The sequence below is a fragment of the Scomber japonicus genome, chromosome 20, assembly GCF_027409825.1.
Source record: "Scomber japonicus isolate fScoJap1 chromosome 20, fScoJap1.pri, whole genome shotgun sequence".
Classification (NCBI taxonomy): Eukaryota; Metazoa; Chordata; class Actinopteri; order Scombriformes; family Scombridae; genus Scomber; species Scomber japonicus.
This window is the reverse complement of record NC_070597.1, coordinates 4,188,477-4,208,568: the sequence shown is the minus strand read 5'-3', so window position 1 is coordinate 4,208,568 and position 20,092 is coordinate 4,188,477. Positions and strand designations below refer to the sequence as shown.

The 20,092-nt window shown below is 44.8% G+C and overlaps 1 protein-coding gene across 1 annotated transcript in view; it reads left to right on the top strand.

Moving 5' to 3' along the window:
• LOC128381857 (PDZ domain-containing protein 7-like) overlaps positions 1–14,892 on the top strand; it is a 20,470-nt gene extending 5,578 nt beyond the window's left edge. The window contains 14 exon segments of the mRNA XM_053341881.1: positions 592–739; positions 2,867–2,927; positions 4,157–4,340; positions 5,780–6,006; positions 6,162–6,326; positions 6,922–7,037; positions 8,638–8,729; positions 9,481–9,544; positions 9,547–9,572; positions 11,056–11,126; positions 11,731–12,194; positions 12,196–12,391; positions 12,918–13,018; positions 14,737–14,892. Coding sequence (XP_053197856.1) covers positions 592–739; positions 2,867–2,927; positions 4,157–4,340; positions 5,780–6,006; positions 6,162–6,326; positions 6,922–7,037; positions 8,638–8,729; positions 9,481–9,544; positions 9,547–9,572; positions 11,056–11,126; positions 11,731–12,194; positions 12,196–12,391; positions 12,918–13,018; positions 14,737–14,892 — 2,071 coding nt within the window.
• Positions 14,893–20,092: the final 5,200 nt, after the last annotated feature.

The following is a 20,092-nucleotide window of genomic DNA, read 5'->3' as shown; positions in this document are numbered from 1 at the left end:
GTACGTACTCACACATAGAGAGGAGGCTCCTCTACTGTTCCTCCCTCCCTTCCATCCTTCCTTCTTTCTTCTTCCTTCCTTACTTCCTTCCTTCCTTCCTTCCTTCCTTCCTTCCTTCCTTCCTCCTTTCCTTCCTTCCTTCCTTCCGTCCTTCCTTCTTTCTTCTTCCTTTCCTTCCTTCTTCCTCCCTTCCTTCCTTCCTTCCTTCCTCCCTCCTTTTCGCCCTTCCTCCTTTCCTTCCTTTCCATCTTTCCTTCCTTCCTCCCTTCCTTCTTCCTCCCTCCCTTCCACCCTCCCTCCTTCATTTCCTCCCTTCCATCCTTCCTCCCTCCCTTCCTTGCTTCTTCCTCGCTCCCTTCCTTCCTTCTTCCTCCCTCCCTTCCATCCTTCCTTCCTCCCTCCCTTCCTCCCTTCTTCCTCCCTCCTTTCTTTCCTTCTTCCTCCCTTCCTTCCTTCTTCCTCCCTCCCTCCCTCCTTTCCTTTCTTCTTCCCTCCTTCCTTCCTTCTTCCTTCCTCCCTCCCTTCCTTCCTCCCTTCCTTCCTTGACTCGAGGACAACAGGAGGGTTAAATACTATCTATCGTTGTCTCAGACTGGATCCCGGCGGTCTGGCCGAGCAGAACGGGATCAAGATGGGAGATCAGATACTGGCGGCCAACGGAGTGAGCTTTGAGGACATCAGTCACAGCAGTGCTGTGGAGGTGCTGAAGAGCCACACGCACATCATGCTGACCATCAAGGTGAGGAGGAGGAGGAGGAGGAGGAGGAAGGAGGGAGGAGGAGGAAGAGGAAGAGGAGGAGGAGAGGGAGGAAGAGGAAGAGGAGGAGGAGGGAGAGGAAGAGGGAGAGGAAGAGGAAGAGGAGGAGGAGGGAGAGGAGGGGGAAGAGGAGGAGGAGGAAGAGGAGGAGAGGGAAGAGGAGGAAGAGGAGGAGGAGGAGGGAGGAGGAGGAGGAAGAGGAGGAGGAGGATGAGGAAGAGGAGGAAGGGGAGGAGGAGGGAGAGGAGGAGAGGGAAGAGGAGGAGGAGGAGGGAGAGGAGGAGGGAGAGGAGGAGGAGGAGGAGGAGAGGGAAGAGGAGGAGAGGGAAGAGGAGGAAGAGGAGGAGGGAGGATGGAGAGGGAGGAGGAGGAGGAAGGAGGGAGGAGAAGGAGGAGGAGGAGGAGGGAGAGGAAGAGGAGGAGGAGAGGGAAGAGGAGGAAGAGGAGGAGGAGGGAGAGGTGGAGGGAGAGGAGAGGGAGGAGGAGGATGAGGAAGAGGAGGAGGAGGACGAGGGAGAGGAGGAGGAGGAGGGAGGAGGAAGGAGGGAGGAGAAGGAGGAGAGGGAAGAGGAGAAGGAGGAAGAGGAGGAGGAGGAGGGAGGAGGAGGAGGAAAAGGAGGAGGAGGATGGAGAGGGAGGAGGAGGAGGAGGAGGATGAGGAAGAGGAGGAAGGGGAGGAGGAGGAGAGAGGAGGAAGGAGGGAGGAGAAGGAGGAAGAGGAAGAGGAGGAGGAGGGAGAGGAGGGGGAAGAGGAGGAGGAGGGAGAGGAGGAGGAGGAGGAGGAGGAGGAGGAAGAGGAGGAGGAGGAGGTGGAGGGAGAGGTGGAAGAGGGAGAGGAGGAGGGAGAGGAGGGAGAGGATGGGGAAGAGGAGGAAGAGGGAGAAGAGGAGGGAGAGGAGGAGGAGGAGGAGGAAGATGAGGAGGAGGATGGAGAGGGAGGAGGAGGAGGAGGATGAGGAGGAGGAGGAGGATGAGGGGGAGGAGGAGGAGAGAGGAGGAGGAAGAGGAGGAGGAGGAAGGGGAGGAAGAGGAGGAGGAGGAGGAGGAGGAGGAGGGAGGAATGATCATGCTAACCCTCAGTTAAAATGACCTGTGGAGCATTAACTCTCTGACCTGCTGCCTACCTTTCATCTTTAATTCTGTGTGTGTGTGTGTGTGTGTGTGTGTGTGTGTGTGTGTGTGTGTGTGTGTGTGTCTCTGTGTGTGTGTGTGTGTGTGTGTGTCAGGGCCGACAGCTGGCATGCAGTCGTAATATTCCTCGCTCACTTTACTTGTCGGAGCTTGGGTTTCTCGCTGTGAGAAACAGCCAGAGAGCCGTGTGCATTATTCACCAGGCAGCCGGGATCGGGTGCTGATCACAGCGTGGAGCGTCTGTGTGTGTGTGTGTGTGTGTGTGTGTGTGTGTGTCGCTCTGTGTGTGTGTGTCGCTCTGTGTGTGTGTGTCGCTCTGTGTGTGTGTGTGTCGCTCTGTGTGTGTGTGTGTGTGTGTCGCTCTGTGTGTGTCTCTCTCTCTCTCTCTCTCTCTCTCTCTCTCTGTGTGTGTGTGTGTCTGTCTGTGTGTCTGTGTGTGTGTGTGTGTGTGTGTGTGTGTGTGTGTGTCTGTCTGTGTGTCTGTGTGTGTGTGTGTGTGTGATTGTGTGTGTGTCTATGTGTGTCTGCGTGTGTGTGTGTGTGTCTGTGTGTGTGTGTGTGTGTGTGTGTGTGTGTGTGTGTCTCTTTCTCTGTGTGTCTATATGTGTGTGTGTGTGTGTGTGTGTGTGTGTGTGTGTGTGTGTGTCTCTTTCTCTGTGTGTCTATATGTGTGTGTCTGTGTGTGTGTGTGTGTGTGTGTGTGTCGGGATCCCTCACATTCACCTTCGCCTTCTTGGAAACCAAAACACACACACACACACACACACACACACCTATCAAAGGAAACTAAAAAGTCTTAAAACAAGAGAAGCATGTTTAACTTTCTGAGGATGAGGATGAGGATGAGGAAGAGGATGAGGAAGAGTTTCGGGTCTCTGTGGTTCTAGTGTTCCTCTTTTATCAAATATAGAGATCCTATAAAAGTTTTAAAGGTCCGGACTGTTGCTCATTTGCATATCTGTGGTCATATCTCCACAGGAAGCAGGACGATACCCTGCCTATAAGGAGATGGTGGCAGAGTACCGGTGGCTCAATAAGTGTATGTATCTGTCTTTGTTCCTCAAGGGTTTCATTAACTTTAAAAGCTTTTAGTCCAGGGGTGTCAAACATGAGGCCCGTGGGCCAGAACCGGCCTGCCGAGAGGTCCAATCTGGCCCAGTTTCCTTCTTCCTCTTTTCCTTCCTTCTTTCCGTCCTACCTTTCTTCCTCCCTTCCTCCTTGTCTTCTCTTCCTTCCTTCCTTCCATCCATCTGTCCTTCCTACCTTTCTTCCCCCCTGTCTTATTTTCCTTCCTTCCTTCCTTCCTTCCGTCTGTCCTTCCATCTGTCCTTCCTTCCTTCTGTCTGTCATTCCAACCTTTCTTCCTCCCTTCCTCCTTGTCTTCTTTTCCTTCCTTCCTTTCTTCTTTTTCTTCTTTCCTTCCTTCCTTCCTTTTCTTCCTTCCTACCTTTCTTCTTTTTCTTCCTTCCTTCCTTCCTTCTTTCCTTCAGTCTATCCTTCCTACCTTTCTTCCTCCCTTCTTTCCTTCCGTCTGTCCTTCCATCTGTCCTTCCTACCTTTCTTCCTCCCTTCCTCCTTGACTTTGTTTCCTTCCTTCCTTTCTTCTTTTTCTTCCTTCCTTCATTCCGTCCTTCCTTCCTTCCTTCCTTCCTTTTCTTCCCTCCGTTGTTCCTTCCTTCCGTCTGTCCTTCCTTCCTTCCATCTGTCCTTCCTACCTTTCTTCCTCCCTGTCTTATTTTCCTTCCTTCCTTCCTTCCTTCCTTTCTTCCGTCTGTCCTTCCATCTGTCCTTCCTTCCTTCTGTCTGTCCTTCCTACCTCTCTTCCTCCTTTCCTCCTTGTCTTCTTTTCCTTCCATCCTTCCTTCCTTCCTTCCTTCCTTCCTTCCTTCCTTCCTTTCTTCCTTCCTTCAGTTTATCCTTCCTACCTTTCTTCCTCCCCGTCTTCTTTTTCTTCCTTCTTTCCTTTCATCTGTCTTCTCTTCCTTCATTCCTTACTTCTTGTCTTCTCTTCCTTCCATCTATCCTTCCTCCCTTTCTTCCTTCCTTCCATCTTTCCTTCCTGTTCTCTTCCTTCTCCTCCTTCTTTTCCTTCCATCCTTCCTTCCTTTTAATGATCCGGCCCACATGAGATCAAATTGGGCTGTTTGTGACACCTTCCACCTCTGTTTTGTATTTTACTTTATCTGTAAATATGCAAAGAACACAGCTCACTCATTAATATATTTAGATTAAATAAAGTTGGTTAATCCTCTTTTATTTCTTCCTTAGTGGCAAACGGCACTCGGAAATCTTCCTCCCAGGGCTCAGACTCGAACTCCTCGGCCTCGTCTCTGTCGTCTGGGACTCCGGTCAGCTCTCTGAGCGGCTTATCTCAGGTCATGTTTCCCCCCAGCCTGCCGTTTGGCTCGGACATGGTGGACGTCTGCATCTCCACTGAGGACCAGAGGTCAGGGTCGCCGGGTGATAGCTTTACTTTGATTTCCCCAAATTTTAGGTGATTGATCTCGAAGCAACAGAATGAAATACAAGGACTGAACAACACCATTTAGTACGTTTACCGTAATGAATGTAATATTAGTAGTTTACCGTAATGAATGTAATATTAGTAGTTTACCATAATGAATGTAATATTAGTACGTTTACCATAATGAATGTAATATTAGTGTGTTTACCGTAATGAATGTAATATTAGTAGTTTACCGTAATGAATGTAATATTAGTACGTTTACCGTAATGAATGTAATATTAGTATGTTTACTGTAATGAATGTAATATTAGTAGTTTACCGTAATGAATGTAATATTAGTCGTTTACCGTAATGACTGTAATATTAGTAGTTTACCGTAATGAATGTAATATTAGTGTGTTTACCGTAATGAATGTAATATTAGTAGTTTACCGTAATGAATGTAATATTAGTAGTTTACCGTAATGAATGTAATATTAGTGTGTTTACCGTAATGAATGTAATATTAGTAGTTTACCGTAATGAATGTAATATTAGTACGTTTACCGTAATGAATGTAATATTAGTATGTTTACTGTAATGAATGTAATATTAGTAGTTTACCGTAATGAATGTAATATTAGTAGTTTACCGTAATGACTGTAATATTAGTAGTTTACCGTAATTAATGTAATATTAGTAGTTTACCGTAATGAATGTAATATCAGTAGTTTACCGTAATGAATGTAATATTAGTGCGTTTACCGTAATGAATGTAATATTAGTAGTTTACCGTAATGAATGTAATATTAGTAGTTTACCGTAATGAATGTAATATTAGTAGTTTACCGTAATGAATGTAATATTAGTGTGTTTACCGTAATTAATGTAATATTAGTGTGTTTACCATAATGAATGTAATATTAGTGTGTTTACCGTAATGAATGTAATATTAGTAGTCTACTATAATGAATGTAATATTAGTAGTTTACCGTAATTAATGTAATATTAGTACGTTTACCATAATGAATGTAATATTAGTACGTTTACCGTAATGAATGTAATATTAGTAGTTTACCTTAATGAATGTAATTTTAGTAGTTTACCGTAATTAATGTAATATTAGTGTGTTTACCGTAATGAATGTAATATTAGTGTGTTTACCGTAATGAATGTAATATCAGTAGTTTACCGTAATGAATGTAATATTAGTACATTTACCGTAATGAATGTAATATTAGTAGTTAACCTCTTCCAGTAGAACCTGATTACATTTCATTTTGTTCTTGCAGCTTTCTGCTTGTCCAAAGACACAAAACCCTCATTTAAACCGATACCTGTTGCTCCTCTTTTCATTTACACAGTTGCACGCAATTTAGTACCCGTTTATTTGGGACCCAAATACAGACTAGACCAGACATGATCACAGTGATTTCTTTGTCCAGGTCTGAGTCCGAGCGCACTGAGACGGCCATGCAGACGGACCTTCCTTCTCAGAGGACGGCTGCAGACACCACTCGCAGTCTGGGACGCACCACTCTGCTCAAAGACACGATGATCCGCGGAGAGGAGAGCAGGGGGAGGAGCGAGTCCACGAAGACAGCCGTGCTGCTGGCGCTGAGCAGACCCAGCCGACCAATCAGCCGCTCACAGAGCCAAGTCACGGTGGCAGGTGAGGCTGAGTGGAAGTGAGAGTGGAAGTGGAAGTGGAAGTGAGAGTGGAAGTGGAAGTGAGAGTGGAAGTGGAAGTGAGAGTGGAAGTGGAGGAACATACAGAAAAGTTAAATAAATGACATAAATGACCTGTTGCTGCTACCTCCAACATAGAGATCAAGCAGAAGAAGGAGAAGAAGCAGAAAGGGAAGGATCCAGAGGTGAAGAGTCCACTGCAGCGCTCAAAGACCTTCGTCAATTTGTTGTTCAGAGGCGGACGTAAGAGAGACCCTTCGAAGGGCCGATCCAAGTCCCCGTCCGTAGACAAGACCGGCAAAGGTAGCTGCATGTTTGAATCCTCAAATCATTTAAAGGCATTTTGGGTTGAAACATTTAACCATGAAGACACAGAGAGCTCTGATTAACCCTCCTGTTGTCCTCAGGTCGAGGAAGGGAGGAAAAGAGGAAGGACGGAAGAAAGGAAGGGAGGGAGGAAAGAAGGGAGGAAGCAGGGATGGATGAAAAGAGGAAGGAAGGGATGAAGGAAGGAAAGGAAGGAAGAGAGGGAAGATGGAGGGATGGAAGGGAGGAAAGAACGAAGGGAGGGAGGGAGGAAAAGAGGAAGGAAGTAAGGAGAGCAGGAAGGGAGGAAGGAGGGATGGAAAGGAGGGAGGAAAGAAGGAAGGAAGGGAGGGAGGAAAGAAGGAAAGAAGGAAGGAGGAAAAGAGGAAGGAAGTAAGGAGAGAAGGAAGACAAGAAGGGAGGATGGAAGGAAGGGAGCAAAGAATGAAGGAAGGGAGGAAGGAGGGATGGAGGAAAAGAGGAAGGAAGTGAGGAAAAAAGTATGGAAGTAGGAGAAGAACAAAGGAAAAATGAAAGAAAGAGGATGGAAGGAAGGAATCTGACTCTGACTCTCTTCCCTTCTCGTCTCCAGAGGGCCGGCAGCTCAGTGCGACGCCTCACTCGGAGCTGCTGGGAGTGGTGGAGGGGATGTCCTGCAGGCTGCTGGCGGAGGACGAGGTGGCTGCTGTGATGAGCACATGTCGAAGGGTAAAGAAAGAGCTGCAGACAGACTGAGACAGGGAAGGTTTTATATGTCGGATCCGTCATGTTTCCATATCAGCTGGTCATCTTTAAGGTTGATGATATTCTGTTTTTCTCTAATTGTCAAATTGTTCCATAAAAAGACCGGAGCCTATGAAGCTATGAATAAGTACAAGATTATTTTCTCGATTATTTGACTGTTTCCGAAGGGCCAACTCAAATGTCTACAACTCAAACATATTCTAATATTAGTTTAGTATCATAGAAGACTAAAAATAACTAGTACATGTTCACATTTCAGAAGCTGGAACCAGAGTATGTCGTTGTATTTTTCTTTAGACAATAACTCGAGGCAAAAAATCAATTAGCAAAAATAGTTGCTAGCAAACCTGATATCTTTTTTCTTTGTGCTAAACTAGAAACTATTAAATGTGCATTAAATATAATTATATATATATATACAGTCAAGCCCGAAATTATTCATACCCCTGGCAAATTTTGACTTAAAGTTACTTTTATTCAACCAGCAAGTTGTTTTTTGACCGGAAGTGACACAGGCGACTCCAAGAAGATAAAAAGACGATGTACAAAAGGCATCATTGTGGTAAAAAAAATATTTCAGTCAGCTTTTATTTACATTTGAACAAAAAGTGGCATGTCCAAAAAGGGGTATGAATAATTTCGGGCTTGACTGTATATATATATATTGCTACAAATATTCAGTAGAACATCAAATATCCTCTGAAAATCAATCCAATAATTGCACTGTTTACTCCTAAAGGAATATAAATATCTATATAAATGGGTTTTTTTTGCCTTTAATGTAGATGGTAGAGAGAGAGACAGGAAATGGGAGGCAGAGAGGGGGGAATGTCATGCAGGATAAGACCGCTCGGCATGCGATTTGAACTGGGGTTGCCAGCAGTGAGGACTGCAGCCTCAACACATGGGGCGGGTGCTCTAGCCGAGTGACACTGACATGTTGGGAAATTACTGACCAACATTATTATTCATTTTGGTCTTTTCATGTGTTTCAGTTTTTGCCAGTAAGAAAAATATAGGAGATTTCAAGCTTGATCTTTTAAAGAACTGTTAAATAATATATATTTGGAGTCCATTTATATGTTTGTTGCAGTATGATAAGCATAAATCTACCTCTAAGTGTTGGGATCAGCTGTTACTGGCCCATTAAGGAGTCTTGTTTACAGTATTTATCTCACTTTATAACATGAGTCACTTCTCACAGGTTAACCCTCCTGTTGTGCTCCCGGGTCAAATTGACCCATCTGTTTTGACTCTTCCTTCCCTTCTTTCCTCCCTCCCTCCTTTCCTTCCTCCTTTCCCCCTCCTTTCTTCCTTCCTTACTTCCTCCCTCCTGCCTACCTTATTTCCTCCCACCCTCCTACCTTCCTTCTTTACTTACTTCTTTCCTCCGTCCTTCCTTCCTTCCTCCATCCCCCTTTCTTCCTTCCCTCCTTCCTCCCTCCCTCCCTCCCTCCTTTCCTTATTTCTCCTTGACTCGAACACAACAGGAGGGTTAAAGTAAGTAGTCAGCAGATACTCTCACCTGTTTAATAAATGGCTGATTTGATTCTTACTCTTCTAGTATGTGGCAGAGCGCTCGGTGGAGAACCTGGTGCGCCACCTGCTGGCCGTGTTGGACCGGCCCGAAAAGCTGCTGCTGCTAAGGGAGATCAGGTAAAAAGGGAGGGAGGGGGAGAGAGAGAGGGAGAGAGAGAGAGAGACAGAGAGAGAGAGAGAGAGAGAGAGAGAGAGAGAGAGAGAGAGAGGAAAAGAGGGATGGAGGAAAAGAGGAAGGAAGTAAGGAGAGATGGAAGGAAGGGAGGAAGGAGTGATGGAGGAAAAGCTGCTGCTGAGGGAGATCAGGTAAGGAGAGAGAGAGAGAGCGAGGGAAAGAGAAAGGGGGGGAGGGAGAGGGGAGAGGGAGAGATAGAGGGAGAGAAGGAGAGGTGGAGAGGGAGAGAAGGAGAGGTGGAGAGGGAGGGAGAGAGGGACAGAGAGAGAGAGAGACGGGGGAGAGGGAAAGGGGGAGAGCGAGAGGGGGAGAGAGAGAGAGTGGGAGAGAAGGAGAGGTGGAGAGGGAGAGAAGGAGAGGTGGAGGGAGAAGGAGAGAGGGGGGGGGAGAGGGGGAGAGCGAGAGAGAGAGGGAGAGGGAGAGAGGGGGGGAGAGAGATTTAAACTCTATTCAAGCAGCATATTTAAATCCAGCCGTTGAAGGTGGGAAAACAGAGGAATTACCAAAAAAAAAAAAAAAAAAAAAAAAGAACCTGGCAGACGGGGATTTAAGGATTTCACAGGATAATCATCTCAAATCCAAATGTTACACAAGAAGATACTGAAGTCTAATTAAAACCGTTTTATAATCTAACACAATAAGGAAAGAAATGACTCAGCGTTTTTTGGGTTTTTTTTTTTTTTTATTTCCCAGGATGCTTCTGCCTCCGTCTGACCTCGCTGTGTTTAACACCATGGTAACGCCTGTTGAAGAGGAAGAGCTTACGACATCCTCAAGTATCGCTCAGGTGAGTGTGATACAAAGAATTCATTCAAACAACTACAACACAAAGTCAAGTTTAATGTTTCCCCTCATCTCTCTCTTCTTTCTGTCTTTTTTTTTTTCTTTCATTAGTTTTTATTGCAGTTTTTGTTTCCATTCAACAAACACAACACAACAGCTCTTACATAGGAGATGAACATATGGCATAGTACAAGAGGTGGTGGTTCAGTTTTACAGAACCCGGATGTCGTTCAAGTGCACAACAGTCCCTTTAATAGAGTGGAGGAAAGGTCCGGTCCAATATAGTCCAAAAATGGGCGCCACACTCTGTTGAACTGATCTGGTTGTTCAAAATGCCCACATTTAGCCTCCATACAGTGTTTTTTTTCCTATTATTCATTATTCAGGTGTATTGTCAAGCTAATCCCACTGTGATCTGATATATTCTGCCACCCCGATTTTACAATCTGTGGCCCTGTGGATTCACTTGTATTAATTAAAAAGTAGTCAGAGTAGACAGAATGGGGTACCGAATAGTGTGTATAGTCCCTTCTAGTGGGTGGAGTTCTCTCCACACATCAATTAGTCCCATTTCCTGCACTGGTGTATTAATAAATTTGGTTAGATGCTTCTTGCTTCTTTTTAGGCTTGTTGTATCCAGGTTATGGTTCATGACCACATTATAATCTCCTCCACATATCAAGATACCTTCAGTTTCTATAGCAATAGTGTCAAACAGAGTTTTGAAAAAACATTTAGTGCTTTCTGGGGGGGGGGGGGGTGGGGGGGGGGTTATACATTGATCATTGTCACCATAGTATTTTCTAGCTTTCCTTTAATTAATACAAATCTCCCTTCATTGTCCCTAACTTCTTTAAGACATTCAAATTGAAGTGCATTTGTGATAAGGATAGCCACTCCCCTCTTTTGGCTGGGTCTGTAGCTACTATAACATGTATTCCTAAAACCAAAACGCTTTAACTTCTCATGCTCTTGTCTGTAGAACTGATCTACGCTGTAATGTATGACGCCGGTAAGATATTCTAGAGGGATCAGTTCAAAAATTATTTTACGCCAACCACCGACAGAGGGAATCTTGTCACTGATCCACTGCAAGAGAATATTTTTCCTAGCCGCAAACGTTAGAATATTATACGATCTTTTGTTGACTGCAGATTTTAGACGGTTACTTGGAAGACCTAGAATCAGGGATATGGGATCCATTTCTATATCAATGTGAAAAATTCTCTCCATTTCACTTAATAATAATTTCAACCCAATATCTTTGAAGTTTATGACAAGACCAGAAACAATGAGTTAAAGTTCCCACATCAGTTTTACACTTGAGACACAAAGGGGAAAGAGAGCGGTTGAAGAGGTGCCTGCGGTGAGGTGATATATGTAATCTGTGTAAAATCTTAACTTGTATTTCTCTTGTCCGAGTGCAAATTGAATCCTTTATGCAAGAGACCCACTGTTCTCATCCATGTCTTCTTTGTGTCTTTAGGTCCGAACTCCTCCTCTCGCTCCCCCATTGTCTGGCCGAGCCCCCAAACGACGCCTCATCACTCCCATCCCAGGGTTCGTATCTTTCACTTCCTGTTTATGGGAGGTTAAATTTTGATTGTAACTGGCATTTAATATAAAACGTCAGAATTTCTTAGGTCACTAGCGTCAGAAAGTCCTTACGGTCAGAACGGCCTTCCATTCATCCCTCCTTCCTCCGTCCCTGACTTCCTCTTTCCTCCTTCTCTTCCTCCCTCCTCCTTCGAGCGTCGTCAGTTGGACGGAGCATCCCTTTCCTTCCTCTTCCTTCCTCTCCTTTCTTTCCTTCCTTCCTTCCTTACTCCCTTTCTTTCCTTCCTTCCTTACTCCTTTCCATCCTCCCTCTCTCCTTCCTTCCTCCCTCCCTCCATCCTCCCTTTCTCCTTCCTTATTCCTTCCTTCCTTCCTTCCTTCCTTCCTTCCTTCCTTCCTCCCTTCCATCCTCCCTCTCTCCTTACTCCTTTCCTTCCTTCCTTCCTTCCTTACTCCTTTCCTCCCTCCCTCCCTCCTTATTCCTTTCCCTCCTTCCTCCCTCCCTCCCTCCTTAGTCCTTTCCTTCTTTCCTCCCTTCCTTCCTCCTGTCCTTCCTTAACCTGAGGACAACAGGAGGGTTAATATACCTGTGTGTGCTTCCTGCAGATTACAGAGGAGGCTTTGAGCTCCACAGTGCAGAGGAGGTGGAGAAGGAGAGCCACCTGCTGGAGGAACTAGAGAAGCTCAGCGTGTCGGCTCCTCGAGGGTCCAGACAGCGACCCCAAACCTGCAGGTCCTTCTCTCCGCTGCTGGACGTACCGGTGGACGGTTACGACTCAGATCCCAGAGACCTCAAACCCTCCTCCAGCCCGATTCTCCCTAACTGGCTTCTGACCCGCAGCAGCAACGACAACGACCCTCGCACCCCTCCTCCTCCTCTTCCTTCTCTCCGAACTGACATCGGCACGATCCGCTCCGTCCACTTCGACGAGGTTTCGCTGCACTCCGCGTCGGACAAAGGGAACGCCGCCTCCGTCAGAGGGAGGACGGCGCTTAGAAACGGCCACACGAAAGGCAAGAAGGAGAAGAGTGGAGACAGGAGTAAAGAGAGTGTGTTCACGGCTGCAGCAGAGCGCCCCTCGCAGGAGTCGGCCGCTGTTGTCACAGGTGTTCGGTTCGGGTTCGGGTTCGGGTTCGGGTCAGGTGAGAAGCGGAGAGATGAACGGACATGAAGCGTCTGCTGAGAACGGACTGAACGGAGCCGATCCGGAGCAGGAGTTCAAGCTCAAAGCCGTCAGCATCTCCAAGACCAAACAGTCTCTGGGTAAATGGGTTGGATTACTATTTAAAGTTCCTTCTTCCTTTCTTCCTTCCTTCCTTCCTTCCTTCCTTCCTTCCTTCCTTCCTTCCTCCTTTCCTTCCTTCATTCCACCTTTCCTTCCTCCCTCCCTTCCTTCCCTCCTCCCTTCCTTCCTTCCTCTTTCTTTAATTTTTCCTTTGTTCTTCCCCTCCTTTCCTTCTTCCCTCCTTCCTTCCTCCCTCCCTCCCTCCTTACTCCTTTCCTTTTCCTTCCTTCCTTCCTCCATTCCTCCCTCCCTCCCTCCGTACTCCTTCCTTCCTTCTTTCCTCCCACTCTCCCTCCTTACTTCCTTCCTTCCTTCCTCCATTCCTCCCTCCCTCCTTTCCATCCTCCCTTCCTCCATGCCTCCCTTGCTGTGAGCAACACAAATAAAATAAGAAGACATTTCAAAGAGAGATTTCTCCAAACCTGAGCAAATCAAACCAAAACAGAAGAGTGTGAGAAAATATAAAGTCTTTTAATTTTATATTCTTAAAATGTTTATTTTCAGGTATCAGTATTTCTGGTGGGATGGAGTCAAAGGTTCAACCGGTGGTGAAGATTGAGAAGATCTTTCCTGGAGGAGCCGCATCCACCTGTGAAGTACTCAAGGTCATTTAATAATAATAATAATAATAATAATAATAATAATCATCATTATTATTATTATTATACAGAAGCGTATTGCCTTCACTTGAATAACATATATGAATAACTTCAAGGTAATTTATTTTTATGTTTGGTTTTTTGGGCTAATTTTTTTTGTGAGTTTAGAGGGCGTTCAAAACATTGGACACATTCACTCTTTATTGAGAGCTCGATGTGATGGAAGCAAACATGACCTGCTTGTTTAGTTTAATCAAGTTTTACTTTGATCTGGGTTTAAGACACTGGGAGATCGTCCTGTCTTTAAGTCATATAGATGATATATTACTATTAGTTAGAAAGTTGAAGACGGGGGCATATGTGCGGAGCAGGAGTCACCATAGATGGGAGTCACTTGCAGGTTGGATGTTCTTGCGAGATTAAGTATCTCGATAATTCAGAGAAAAAAAGCGGAGAGATGAACGGACATCAGACGTCTGCTGAGAACGGACTGAACGGATCCGATCCTGAGCAGGAGTTCAAGCTCAAAGCCGTCAGCATCTCCAAGACCAAACAGTCTCTGGGTAAATGGGTTTGATTCGCTTCTAACAGTCACAATCACATTATTATTAGTAAGGAGAGAAGGCAGGAAGGAAGGAAAGGAGTAAGGACGAAAAGAGGAAAGAATTTAGGAGAAAAGGAAGGGAGGAAGCAAAGGAGGAAGGAAGGAAACAAAGAAAGGAGTAAGGAGGAAAAGAGGAATGAAGTAAGGAGAGAAGGAAGGGAGGAAGGAAAGAAGGAAGGGAGGAAGGAAAGAAGGGAGGAAGGAGGGACGAAGGGAAGGAAGGAAGGAAGGTAAAGAGGAAGGAAGTAAGGAGAGAAGGCAGGAAGGAAGGAAAGGAGTAAGGACAAAAAGAGGAAAGAATTTAGGAGAGAAGGAAGGGAGGAAGCAAAGGAGGAAGGAAGGAGGGACGAAGGGAAGGAAGGAAGGAAGGAAGGAAAAGAGGAAGGAAGTAAGGAGAGAAGGAAGGGAGGAAGGAAAGAAGGAAGGAAGTATCTCGATAATTCAGAGAAAAAAATTACCCCGAAAAACAGAAAAATAAATTAAAAAAATAAATAATAAATAATAAATAATATTTTTTTTTTAATTCAAGTGAATATACGCTTCCGTATAATAATAACTAATAATTTTATTTGTATAGCACCTTTAACACACAAAGCAAGGAAGTACAATACAACACACAGACACACACAACACAGAGAGCAGTAATAAGGCCGACATTAACAAGATGAAAGAAGACAATGAAATATATAATAAGGAGATGATGAAAATGTAATAAAGTAAAATAAGATAATGTAAAATGAAATAAAAAGACAGTAACAATTAACAAACATCATCATATAAAAGCTAATCTATAGAAATGAGTTTTAAGAAGTGATTTCAAATAGTTCTGTGAGTTTTATTTTGAAGGTAGAGAGTAGAGTAAAAACATATGGAGAGTCTGATTTAAACCTGCTATATGATGAAAATGTAATAAAAATAAATAAATAAAATGAAATAAAAAGACAGTAACAATGAACAAACATCATATAAAAGCTAATCTGTAGAAATAAATTTTAAGAAGTGATTTAAAATAATTCTGTGACTTTTATTTTGAAGGTACAGTAGACAGTAGAGTAAAGACATTAGCAGGATGTGATTTAAACCTGCTTTATATATATTTAACATGACTGTGTGTCTGCAGGCTGGATTCGAGCTGGTGTCCGTCGACGGAGTCTCGCTGCACGGAGTCACGCATCAGCACGCCGTCGACATCATCCGAAAAGCCTTCAGCAACAAGGCCAAAGACCCCATGGTGTTCGTGGTCCGAGTCCCCAAAGACCTCTTAAAAGGACACTGAGACAATCCTGGAAACCCTGAGAACAGGAAAATACCTTCCTAGGATTAACCCTCCTGTTGTCCTCAGGTCAGGGGAGGACAGAAGGAAGGAAGGAAAAGAGGAAGGAAGTAAGGAGAGAAGGCAGGAAGGAAAGAAAGAAAGGAAGGAGTAAGGAGGGAAAGAGGAAGGAAATAAGGAAAGGAGGAAGGAAAGGAAGGAAGGAAAGAAAGAAAGGAGTAAGGAGGAAAAGAGGAAGGAAATAAGGAAAGGAGGAAGGAAAGGAGTAGGGAGGGACGAAGGAAGGGAGGAAGGAAAGAAGGGAGGGAGGAAGGAAGGAAAGGAGTAGGGAGGGACGAAGGAAGGGAGGAAGGAAGGAAGGAAGGAAGGGAGGGAGGAAGGAAGGAAAGGAGTAAGGACGAAAAGAGGAAGGAATTTAGGAGAGAAAAGGAAGGGAGGAAGGAAGGAAAGATGGAAGGAGTAGGGAGGGACGAAGTAAGGGAGGAAGGAAGGACAGAAGGAAAGGAGTAAGGACGAAAAGAGGAAGGAATTTAGGAGAGAAGGAAGGGAGGAAGGAAGGAAAGATAGAAGGAGTAGGGAGGGACGAAGGAAGGAAGGAAGGAAGGATGGAAGGAGGAGGGAGCAAAGAAAGAGGTTAGGAAGGGAAGAAGGAAAGAAAAATTAAACCTCCTTTGCTTCTTCAAAGTAAGGAGAGAAGGAAAGAAGGAAGGAAAGAAGGAAAGGAGTAGGGAGGGACGAAGTAAGGGAGGGAGGAAGGAAGGAAGGAAGTAAGGAGAGAAGGAAGGGAGGAAGGAAAGATGGAAGGAGTAGGGAGGGACGAAGTAAGGGAGGGAGGAAGGAAGGAAGGAAGTAAGGAGAGAAGGAAGGGATGAAGCAAAGGAGGAAGGAAGGAAAGAAAGGAGGAAGGAGGAAAAGAGGAAGGAAGGAAGTAAGGAGAGAAGGAAGGGAGGAAGGAAGGAAGTAAGGAGAGAAGGAAGGGAGGAAGGAAAGATGGAAGGAGTAGGGAGGGAGGAAGGAAAGAAGGAAAGGAGTAGGGAGGGACGAAGGAAAGAAGGAAAGGAGTAGGGAGGGACGAAGGAAACAAGGAAAGGAGTAGGGAGGGACAAAGGAAAGAAGGAAAGGAGTAGGGAGGGACAAAGGAAGGAAGGAAGGACAGACTGAAGGAAGGGTTAGGTTACATTTTGCCATTTTTAAGTCTAAAAGTTGGGACTCTATCAGATGACAGGAAGTAACAGGAAGCAGATGAAGAGAGTGGCAGTTTATAAAAAAGGAATATTGTCACATTTTTACGCCCCTGATGCCTTTTAGTTTATCTCTTTATCTCAGGGGGGTCAAACTCATCTTCATTCAAGGGTCACATACAGCCCAGTTTGATCTGATGTGGGCCGGTGCATTGAAGGAAGGAAGGAAGGAAGGAAGGAAGGAAGGAAGGAAGAGAAGACAGAATGAAAAGATGGAAGGACGAAAGGGAGGATTGAAGGAAGGGCGGAAGGAATGAAAGATGGAAGTAAGAAAAGAAGGAAGGAAGGAAAGATTGAAGGAAGGAAGGGAGGAATGAAGGAAGGAAAGATTGAAGTGAGGAATGAAGGAAAGATTGAAGGAGGGGAAGGAAGGATAGACTGAAGGAAAGATTGAAGGAAGGAAGGGAGGAAGGAAGGAAGGAAAGATTGAAGTGAGGAATGAAGAAAAGATTGAAGGAGGGGAAGGAAGGATAGACTGAAGGAAAGATTGAAGGAAGGAAGGAAGGAAGCAAGGAAAGATTGAAGGAAGGGAGGAAGGAAGGAAGGAAAAATTGAAGGAAGGAAGGGAGGAAGGACAGATGGATGTAACGAAGGAGTGAACGACAGATGGTAGGAAGAGAAGACAGGACAGAAAGAAAGAAAGAAAGAAAGAATAGATAAAGTGGGCCGGATTGGACTCCTCGGCGGGCCGGTTCTGGCCCACGGGCCGCATGTTTGACCCCCCTGCTTTATCTGGAACCAGGAGCCAACCAGGATCAGCAGTGTGAGTTTGTACTTGTGATTTTTTAAATAATGCCTGACAAACTAACTGTAACTGTAGTGCCTTTTTTAAAACTAAACAACCCCCCCCCATACAACCCCAACCCCCCTTTGACTTGATGTAAAATAGTTTTGACACCATGCTGTTCACGTTTTGACCTGAAGGGGGCAGACATTGTCACGTTTCTGTACTGAATCTTTTTTTTTTGACGTCCCACCAAATTAAAAGCATCACCTGAATGTGTAAAATGAAATGAGTGTTTGTAGATTAACCTTCCTGTCGTCCTCCCTCCCTTCCTTCCTTCCTCCTTTCCTTCCTCCCTTCCTTCATCCCCCTTTCTTCTCTCCTTCTTTCCTTCCTCCCTTCCTTCTTTCCTCCTTCTCTCTTTCTTTCCTTCCTTCATATTTTCCTTTCTCCTTCCTTCCTTCTCCCCTCTTCCCTCTTTTCTTTCCTTCTCCCTCCCTCCTTCCTTCCTCCCTCATTCTCTTTCTTTCCTCTGTCCTTCTTTCATCCTTCCTTCCTCTTTTCCTTCCTCCCTCTCTCCCTCCTTTTGTTTCTTTCCTCTATCTTTTTTCCCTCCTTCCTCCCTCCCTTCTCCCTCCTTTCCTTTTTTCTTCCTCCCTCCCCTCATCCCGCCCTTTACTTCCTTCCTTCCTCCCTCCTTTCCTTCCCTATTCCTCCCTTCCTTCTTCCCTTGCTCGTTTCCCTCCCTCCTTCTTCCTCCCTCATGTCCTTCCTTCTTCCACCCTCCTTCTCGCCTTTCCTTCCTTCTTCCTTCCTCCCTCCCTCCCTCCTTTCCTTCCTTCTCCTCCCTCCCTTCCTTCCTTCCCTCCCTCCCTTCCTCCCTTCTCTCCCTCCTTTCCTTCCTCCCTTGCTCGTTTCCCTCCCTCCTTCTTCCTCCCTCATGTCCTTCCTTCTTCCACCCTCCTTCCCGCCTTTCCTTCTTTCTTCCTTCCTCCCTCCCTCCTTTCCTCCCTCCCTCCTTCTCCTCCCTCCCTCCTTCCCTCCCTCCTCTCCTTCCTTCCTTGACTCAAGGACAACAGGAGGGTTAAATTATCCAGGTTGCCATTGAAGAGAATTAAAATCCAGCTCATATAAAAACTGACTTTATGTCTTTTTTGTCCTTAATAAACCAAATCATAAAACACATTTACACCATTAAACCTTTTAAATGTAAATAATTTGATGCAATAATTAAATAAAAGAAAATAAAACCACTAAAATAAAAGACACAGTTGTTACTTATTTAGTATTTTTTTTAATTAAAAACATAGTAGGTTTGTTCAAGAAATGTACAGCATGAAAATATACATTTAATGTCTTCAATACAAATATTGTGGATTATAAAATTTATAGTGAGGAACCAGAACAGACATCCACACGTAGGTTTCTTATTACAGGCGTTGTACTGGAGGAGCAAAATATAATAATGTGCGACATTGCTTTGGTCTATTCACAGTGGCTATGTTGGTTTTTATTTAAATCTTATTTATTTAAGAGAGACGGACAGACGACTTCATCTCTGGAAGAAAACTTTACACGTTATCAGGTTTGATTTGTCAGTTTTTAAAGAAGGTTATTTACAGCGGGGATGATTTTAATCAGCAGTAACAAGAAATATAATGATGGAGGAGAGTTTTTAAACCTTCCTGTTGTCCTCGAGTTAAGGAAGGATGGAAGAGAGGAGGGAGGAAAGGAGGGAGGAAGGAAGGGAGAAGGAAGGAAAGGAGGGGAGGGAGGGAGGGAAGGGAAAAAGGAGGGAAGGAAGGAAGAAGGAGGGAAAGGAGGGAGGATGGAGGGAAGAAGGAAGAAGGAAGGAAGGGAGGAAGGAAAGGAGGGAAAAGAGGTAGAAGGAAGGGAGGAAGGAAGGGAGGGAGGGAGGAAGGAGGGAAAGAAGGAAAGGAGGGAGGAAGGAAGAAGGAAGGAAAGGAAGGAAGGAAGGAAGGAAAGGAGGGAGGAAGAAGGAAGGAAAGGAGGAAGGAGGGAAAGAGGGAAGGAAGTAAGAAGGAAGGAAAGAAGGGAGGAAGGAGGGGGAAGGAGGGAAAGAGGGAAGGAAGTAAGAAGGGAGGGAAGAAGGAAGGAAAGGAGGGAAAGGAAGAAGGAAGGAAAGGGAGGAAGGAAAGGAAAGAGGAAGGAAAAGAGGAAAGGAAGAAAGGAAGAAGGAAGGAGGGAGGAAGGACAGACTGAAGGAAAGAAGGAACAGTGGAAACAGACGACGGGAGGACGACAGGAAGTTTAAACTGTACAGGAAGTAAAATACACACAGAACATCTTAAACTTTATAAAGGTTAGAAACAGTCACACGGTGGTCGGAGTCGCTCCACTTGACACCCAAACACCCAAACACCCGTCACTCAGTGCATGACCCCCCCCCACCTCGACCCCTCCCCTCGCCCCCCCACCCCACCCCGCCTGCAGTGATGTCATCATAGTTGAGCTTTTCTTTATTGTATGTACATTTCTGTTCTTTAACCAGGGGAAAGAGACGCTGACTTCCAACAGGAAAGGGATGATATGATTTATATTTATATTTATATATTACGATGAGATGATTTATGAGTAATATCTAAAAGGTGTTCGACCAGCGAGGGAAATATTAGAAATCAATAATCAATATAACTGTGTGCAGCATTTTAAACCTCATTTGGCTCGACTTCACGCTCCTGATCAGGTACATGAGGGGTTAATATAGGTTTAAAATGTTTCTGAACTTAATTAAATAGAAGTTTTTTTAAAAGGGAGAAGTGACAGAAATCAGGTTTGGTTCGTGGTGATGTGATTTTTGCATTAATGTGATAAAGTTCCTGCTTTTTCTAGATATTTAATTTGCTGTATTAGCCAAAAACAGACTTTTCTGTCTTGATATTTTATCCTTTAACCCTTTCATGCATGAATGATGATAACCTCAGTCAAGATTTTTCTCCTAATATTTGTCATTTCTCTTTATGCATGAAAAAAAAAACATATTTGAACTTGATTTTTTCATTCACCAAATGATATATACTATGACATTATAATAGCATAAATCAACTGATCTATGACCAGAACCATTACTGCAGGTTTAGTGGTGATGTATGGGATGATGCACTAGTGTCCACTGTGGTGGCTGAAGTGTAACTATGCCATCAAAATCCTTTCATACATAAAAAACAGCTTTTGAATATCTGCTGTCCACTGCAGTGACCACTGTGCGTGAAAGGGT